General features: G+C 36.0%; 1 protein-coding gene across 3 annotated transcripts in view; it reads right to left on the reverse strand.

Annotated features, from left to right (window-relative positions):
- The window catches only part of LOC115211584 (caskin-1), a 377,873-nt gene extending 371,579 nt beyond the window's left edge, over positions 1–6,294 (reverse strand). For 2 of the 3 annotated variants that reach the window (XM_036502777.1, XM_029780142.2), the window contains exon 1: positions 6,080–6,294. In XM_036502777.1, coding sequence (XP_036358670.1) covers positions 6,080–6,176 — 97 coding nt within the window. In that variant the 5' untranslated portion in view covers positions 6,177–6,294. The remainder of the gene's footprint in view (positions 1–6,079) is intronic. The other variant, XM_029780143.2, reaches the window with a different exon arrangement.
- Positions 6,295–8,711: the final 2,417 nt, after the last annotated feature.

The raw sequence follows: 8,711 nt of genomic DNA on the forward strand, positions 1-8,711 counted from the left end.
CCTTATCATAACGGAAATCCAGACACGACCACCCTGTCTTCTGCTGTGCTGGAAACCCAGCAACCACTAATTTTTCTAAGACGATATATTGAAATTTGAGGGAAATTTGGTTGCTTTTTCTAGTGTGTCAACAGCCATATACTCATTCTTAGGCTTGCGGATACAAATGTGGTTATCAGAGCTTACATTTCGACTGTCACCAACACCAGCCACAGTAAAAAAAAAAAAAAGAACTATATTCTACAACAAACACAATGTGATGGTGACACGAGGTGAAGAATGGTACCACATTTTGGCATTATTTCGTTTAATGATCATAAAATGTGATCAGCAATGTGAGACGGACATTGTCGAATAGGTAGGTACCCCCACTCCCACCGTTCCCTCCACCAAAAAAATTTCATCAGATTCCCATGCTTTCAACAAAAGACTTGCCATATTGCCAAAAAGAAAAAGCTTCTTAAATTTTAATATTTTCTTCTACGGTTTCATTTATTTCCTTAACTTTTTTTTTTTTTTTTTTTTTTCGACGGAGGAGATTCCACGTTTAGAAATACTCTATTTTATAGGAACACTGTATGTTCCTATAAAATAGAGTCGGAAATTATTGCAATTTTTTGGAACGTGTTTGTATATTACGAATTTGAGGGAAAAAAAAAAGAAAAAAGAACTGCGAATGGTTTGCCTCTCTCCACTTTCCATATAAAGTAATTTTCCTCTTTTGAACATTCTAAAATTCTTTTCCAGATCATATTTTAATATGATTCTTCTAAAACATGCCTGACATAAATTTAGGAAAAAAAAAGTCGAAACTGAAAATTACGAAAAACCAGAGGTGGGGCAAGCTTCCACTCGCATAATCCTTTCCGTCCCCACACCCCATATTCGTATTCCTCTTTTCTTAAAACACACACATCCGAAGAAATTATAGTTCTGGTTTCGCTTGCTAATTCCCGACTCTACTCTATAGGGATACCAACATTTTTTTTTCTTTTCAAAATTTCAGCTTTTTAATGCCGGTTGTTTACGACGATTTTTTTCTTCTTTTGTTTCCATTTTCGCGGATATAAACCGAAAGAATGCCCCGCCTCCTTCCTCAACAAAGCCTGTCGTTTGTTTATATGCATTACAATGGACAATGTGCGATTTGCACATGTCACCATTTTGTGTCACAAACCGTGTCCAGGTGTAAAAATAAAATGTAGCTTACTCACTCCCCTCTTTACGGATTCCATCCACTAAGGATTGAAACTATCAACTCGAACCACCAATAAATAGGAATAGTTAATGAAAGAGCCTCTCGACCTGCTAGAAATGGCAGCCAAAATCTCACTCAATTTTACAACCATACCGTCTTACAAAATACATTTTAAGTGATCTTAGGTTCCTTGTACATTAGAAATAAAAGTAAAGAAAAAAAAATGACACAGTATGGTGACGGCTGGAATACTTTTCATCATATGGTTGTCTACTACATGAGGTCTGACCGGGGGCTAAACAACAACAACCTATGAGAAGAACATTTACGCAGTCGTTTCACTTGCAAGAAATAATAGCCAAATCTCACGAAAAACTGCCAATCTGTCTTGAAATGGATACATTTGGTAATATTTCTTTTTTTGTATGTGTGTGTGTATTAAGACAGGATGGTCAAAGATAGAACTACCTTTGACTAAAGGCATGTTCGATCAGGGTTAACCTAGAGTTAAATAACAACCCGATATAGATCTTTCGGCTTTCTTTCGTTTTAACCCGCATAAACGTCAAAATCGATCACATGGGATATGATTGTTCGTTAACATTCCCTTATATTTAACTAGCTAAGGCATAAATGCCACAACACCGCCTTAACCGTCTCTCTCCCAGACAGACAACTGACGGGTGACTAAAAAAGAAAAACGTTACTTTGTGTGTGTGTGTGTGTGTGTGTGTGTGTGAAGATACGCAGGAGACTCGAGTCTTGAATATAGTTTTATTCATCCGAAGTTGATGACTCATTCATTCACTACTCCGAGTTTATCCATAAATATTTATGTATGTGTGTGTGTGTGTGTGTGTGTGTGAAAGTTACTCAAACGAGAGACAAAAGTCCTCAAATACACTTAAAATTTGATTCATTCTTCAGTACAAGGCACATTTGTGTAGGTTGCCGTATATTCTAAGATATCGGTGTGTGTGTGTGTGTGTGTACGCGCAGAAATACATCATCTATTATTTTTATAAAGGCTAAAACTAAAATCTTGGGCCAGTTCCAGACGAGGTTAGAACGCAGAACGAAGTGTCACATGATCAGAAGGTACACCTTAAACACCAAAGTAACTTGAACAGTTAACGCCAACACAATCTTAATGTAATAATAGTGTTTATTTAACTAGCACGGTGATGGTAGTGGCGGTGGTAGTAATGATACTTAGTGGTGTCGGTGCATAATTGTTACGATCGTGGTGATTTGTGTTTCGTGTGTGTGTAATTGTTGACTGTGTGTATTATGTATGTAATTCTTACAGTAGTGAAGGCTGTGTGTAATTGGCATGAGTGGTTGTGTGTATGCGTGTAGTTCTTACAGTACTGTTAGTGGCTGGGTGTAGGAGTTTGTGTTATTCTTATAGTAGTTGTGGACCGCCGCGTGTGTAATTCTTATTGTAATAGTGGTGGTAGCTATATGTGTGTGTATGTGTGTAATTCTTACGGTGGTAGTGTTGTGTATGTAATTGCGTGTGTGTGTGAATGTAATTCTTAAGGTAATGATGAGCGTGTGTTTCTTCCAAAAGGAAAGGTGGCGGTGGTTGTACGTGAGTATGTGTGTAATTCATACGGTAGTGGTGGTGGTAGCTGAGTGTGTGTGTGTGTAATACATAGTCGTGGTGGTAGTGGTGTGCATCTGTGTAACTAGATGTATATATGTATAAAATGATAGCGTGTATAGTGTGTGTGTGTGTGTGTGTGCAACTGCTTCGGTAGTGGAAGGTGGCGGTAGCATTTATATGTAATTGTCACGATGTGCATGTGTGTAATTGGTCGATGAGTAGTTGTATTTATATATATGTATGTATGTATGTATGTAATTGTGACGATGTTACTAGTGATGAGCGTACATTTAATTTGATAGTTCTGGTGGTGTATGTAATTGTCACGGTCGTGGTGGCGATGACGGCGGTAGGTTGCGTGTGTAATTGGTGGTATTAATAGTTAGAGGTGATGTGCTTGTGTTGTTTTGTGGTGGTATGTGTAACTCATGGCTCAGCATGTGTAATATATACACGTACACACATTACAAACAAACGCACATGTATAAATATACAAACATGCACACGTACTCATACAATCATACACTACACACGCACGCGTGTATATTTGTGTATTCAAATTCCTATGGTCTTGGCGGTAGTGTATGTTTAACCGTATGTTTCTCTACGTGTGTGTATGTATATATGTCACAGTTGGTATGTTTGGTAGTGTGTTTAACTATCAGTGTTGGTTAGTAATATATGGAGTTTAAAAACGACTCTGGTCGTAGAGGTGGCGGTAGCAGTTGAACGTGTGTGTGTATATATATATATTATAAAGTCAGTAGTATACATGTTATAAGCATGGATGTGAGAAACACCATGTATGTATATATACTTGTACAAGTGTGTATATGAATGTAATGATGCCAGAGTAAGCGTATGTTTATATGCCTACGTAAGTGTGTGTGTGTGCAAAAGTGTTTATGTGCCTGTCAATATATACACTATGTTGATACCTCCAACGAGGAGGACACGTTACACAAAGATATGGAAATGTTGAGCGAAGGGGCACTTCGCAAATAAATCTATTTCCTGCAACGGCTACTGTGCTAGAATGTAGTCGGTAGGGTTCAACACCAGAACCCCTTTAAATACAAACTCTGAATCTGCCAAGCTGGTATCCACCTATCTTAGTTTATATACACCAACACGCTATACTTTATTAAATATACGTATGTTATATATATATATATATATATAGGTTTCTTAAAAACTAATACATGAAATTCTAGGCTCTTAAGTCACTCTGTAAATTCAGTCTATATATTCACACGCATACCTATATGAGCCAGTGAGAAGACGGCTTAGTGGTCGGGTGCCTTGTTAGAAAGAGCAGCCAATTTTACTTCAAATCACACCTTATGGTCTAAAAACGAAACATAAAAGGAAGTGGTGGTCATGGCTATGATGTCTTTGATCATCGATATGTTTGTTTTAATCAGAGTTGATCGCCAAATATACATGTACAGTAATCAGTTCAAATTGGCTGACCTAAGTCTAAAGAACAAAAACGTACGTTTGCACGAGAACATATAGTTATTTAACCCCAGGTCAGCTCTCATCGAGCAGACTTTTATTTAAGATATGCCAACTACGACTATCCTAGCTTTGTAATGTGTCCTATCCATATACAAAACGCTAGGTTACGATTTGAGGTAAATTTGGCTGTTGCTTCTAACAGGCCGAGGCCACACTCATTCGAGTGAGTATATACAATATTGCAGACACGTGTGTGTGTGTGAATCTATGTGTTTACAGATATTTCTGTTTATAAATACATGTAACTCACGCACACAAGACCGATAGCGTGTATATTATCTAAAAGATAGATGTTTGTAAGCCCATGTGTATAAAACGTATTTTGTTCATGCGCGTATGTGTGAGTATATGAACACACACACACAGTGTGTGTGTGTGTATATATATATATATATATAGAGAGAGAGAGAGAGAGAGAGAGAGAGAGAGAGAAAAGAGAGCAATAGTCCATGTGTACATTTTTATGTGCCTATGGGTATATATAATGTGTATATATGGAGAGAGAGAGACGAGAGGAGAGAGAAATTCATGCGTGTTATGTGTGTAATTCATGCGTATAAGATATGCGTGTGTGTGTATGTATGTATGTGTATATATTCTGTACAGTTCACACGTATGTGCTGTGTATATTCAGATACACATGACTGATGGGCTGGAGAAGCGGTAGAAAAGCGGTGGTGGTTGAAATTAGGTAGACGTGGTATAGAGAGAAAGGAGGGGTATATACTAACATACACACACACACACATATATATTTATGGACAGTGTTTGAAAGCTAAAAGACAGTCATTCTTTCTTCTACATATATATGTATTAATATATATATATGTATAATATATATATATTATAAACATAGTTAATCTCATATACATACACATATTCCATAAGCAGTACCCATTGAATTAAGATACCTGAGCAGATGAGAGAACATTAAGGTGGTCGCACAACGTGCAAATTACATAGCAGCCAAAACGTACATTACCATCTTGATGAAAAAAAAAAAGGAACTGGAGAACTTTCGTATAAAATGATGGGATGGTCATGGCGGGAAGTTCTTTGATGTAAGGTTTAGTCAATGAGAGTTGACTTAGGGCTAAAGAGAACACCTTTTTGATATATATATATATTCACACCTTGTACAAAGAGGAAGCTAGTGGTGTCTGACACGTGAAAAAGGTTTCAAGAGGTAAGTTGTGTGTGGATGGATGAATAGATAGATAGATAGATAGATAGAAGAAAGATATAGTTAGTCAGAAGAAAGAGGTGGATAGACAGTCAGAAGAAAGAAAGAGGTAGATAGACAGAAGAAAGAAAGAGGTAGATAGACAGAAGAAAGAAAGAGGTATATAGACAGAAGAAAGAAAGAAGTAGATAGACAGACAGAAGAACGAAAGAGGTAGATAAGATAGACAAAAGAAAGATATAGATAGGATAGACAGAAGACTTAGGTAGCAAGATAGACAGAAAAAATTATATGCACAGGATAGACAGAAGATATAGTTAGCGAGCTAGCTAGATAGATAGATAGATAGAAAACCTAGAAAACCAACTTAGCACTGTGTGTAAAAATAAGACATTTGAAGGGGTTTAATCGAGTAATAACAACAATAGGGGAAAGAAAAAAAGAGATATAAATGAAGAATAGATACACAGATGGTGCCAAAATACAGAGAGAAGACACATTTAGGGAGGTGGGAGAAGGAAGAGTCTCCCTTCCTCCGGATCAATGAAAAAAGCAAGTATATACTTACTGTTTTTAACCGGCCTCACAGCCTTGGTTAAGATTTTCTGGATAGTTGAAATATCCTGGTTTTTTATCGCGTTGGTTAAATCCTGGTCTTTTCCCATTGTAAAACAATATTAATTCACTATACACACTTTGGTAGGTGGAGAAAATATAGCACAGATTGGGTGTTATGTATGTATAATTATTATACACAATGCACTATATATATTTATAATATATATATATATATATGCTTTGTTTAGAAATATATTTTATATATATATATATATATGTATATATATATATATAAAATTTATTTATATAAACAGTTTTGGTTGGGTGTATATGTATGCAGGTGTTTCAGATATATATATTTTGTAAAGAAATATATTATTATACATACATTATTGCATGTATATATAAAGTACGTGTTACAAAACTTTTGTTTTTTTTAATTACATTGGGAAAACATTTAGTATGTTGTCTGTATGTGTGTATATGTATTTGTATATATTATATATGTGTGTATATGTGTATGTGTTTTATACATGCGGGTGGATGCGCGGAGTACTTCCTTCCTTGTAAGGTGGTTTTATTATTTTTTGTTTTGTTAAAATATTCCCAATTCCTGGAGAAAACCTTGACGAAGTGGATACATTTCCGGCTGAAGACACAGATATTCCAAGAAGTTTTTAACCATTTACCTAACAAGGTAAATTGGTCAAGATGCTTTATAAGAACCAGAAGGGGCAGACGTGTACTTAAAAGAAATCGTAGGCAAAAATTACGAATTAATATTTATATAAAGATATAATTTAGGTGGTAAAATTTAAAGAAACCAATATATTACTGTAGTAAAGAAATAAACCCCCCCATAAAAAAATAAAAATAACTTTTTTTCAAGTTTCGAAATAGTACATGTGTATGTATGTATGTGTCACATGAGATGTTGCAATCGTTAATATCGGCGGAGTTGGTGGTGTTAAATAAGGTTTATTATCCGAAACCCTTAACATAGCTGTTGGTATCTTGGTTTCCGTTTAGTGTGTAAAATTAGAGTGGTCAAAAGCGGTTGGGAAAAGCGGGCGAAAGCAGTCCAGTTCTCCATGGTAGAAAGAATATTATTAATTATTATTGTTGCTGTTTGTTGTTATTATATCAAAGGACACACACGACCTTTTTTACTGAAGCAGCACCACAAGCAGTGTGACTTAGTCACAGAAAAGTATCCAGCTAGAAACAACAGCAGCAGCAGCAGCGGTAGCAGCAGGAGGAGGGCACGTTGGTGACACACACAGAAAACTCGCAACCCAAACCCTCTCTCTTTACAACAGCTCTCTTTACATTCCGCTTAATGAAAGAAAAAAAGAGAGGAAAACCCAAACAAAAATATATCGGACCGGCAAATGTAAAAAATATAGTTGAATTATTAAAAAGGAAACTTTTTATGTCCCTCCAATGTCTTGATAAATTCCTTATTTTAATGATAAAGATTTGTATCTACATACACTAGTATGTGTGTGTATATAACGTGTGTTCTTCTAGGTGTGTGTGTGTGTTTGTTTGTATCAATCAACGTGTTTGAATGCAGTTGTTTAATTAGCAATGTGTTATATTAATGCGTGCGTGTGTCTCTATAAACGTGTGCGTTTATTTGTAAATGCCTACTATGTGTGTATGTGTGTCTATCAACTTGTTTATTTGTAAATGCGTGCGTTTACCATGTGTATCTATTAGTAAATATGTTTATTGTGTCTGTGTGCATAGATATGTGCGTGTGTATGTATGTGTATTTATCAGGAGTGCGCCGTTAAGTTACGGATTATTTATTTGCAGGACTTTTTTCTTCTTTCTTTTCATCAAAATACTTGGAAATTTTTCGTTGTTATTTATGAATCTTGAAAACCTGTAATAACTTCCTTGTCGTCGTCATTAATAACTCCAGAGACAATGTAAAGAAGAACGAAACAGAAAAACAAAAATATGCATTTGTATATATATATATATATATAGACGTTTAATTATATATATATCCACACATCAGATCGACTTGTATTATAACAAAGTGTGCATAGAAATCCAATTATATTCGGCGTTAATGGTGGTGGTGTGGTGGTGATAGAGGACTTCTCTGGTATTCCACAATAATTCGTTACCTTAAAATAAGCGTAACGTATAAGCAGGGTACATAGAAAATATGATAGAAGGAATTCGAAGAGGCAACGGGTGGGATAACAACAAAAAAAAGATTATAAAAGTTTTTTAACGCAAAGCTTAGTCTTGTTGCTTTTGTTGTTGTTGTTTAATCCCCACAATATTTTTTTTTTTTTCAAAAATTGGGGGAGCCTACTTCCGAATGAACACAGAGCAACATCCGAACTTTATCCCCTTCAGTACGAAAAAATAAATGTAGTGTCTAAGACCCCACAGCTTAGCATTTCCCTCCTCAGCGACATCTCCATTATCTCTTTCCCTCTTTCTGTTTGTTTCTCGCTCTCTCTCTCTCTCTGTTTTCCTCTCTATCTTTTTGTTTTCTTTTCTCTCTCTCTCTATCTCTCACTATCTTTGTCTGCTCCTCTCTTCTCGTCAGTCGCCGCCGCCACCACCAGCAGCAGCAGAAGAAGAAGCTCATAAGTCAGCGCGCCTGCGCTCTCACC

This window comes from Octopus sinensis, linkage group LG5 (genome assembly GCF_006345805.1).
Source record: "Octopus sinensis linkage group LG5, ASM634580v1, whole genome shotgun sequence".
Lineage (NCBI taxonomy): Eukaryota > Metazoa > Mollusca > Cephalopoda > Octopoda > Octopodidae > Octopus > Octopus sinensis.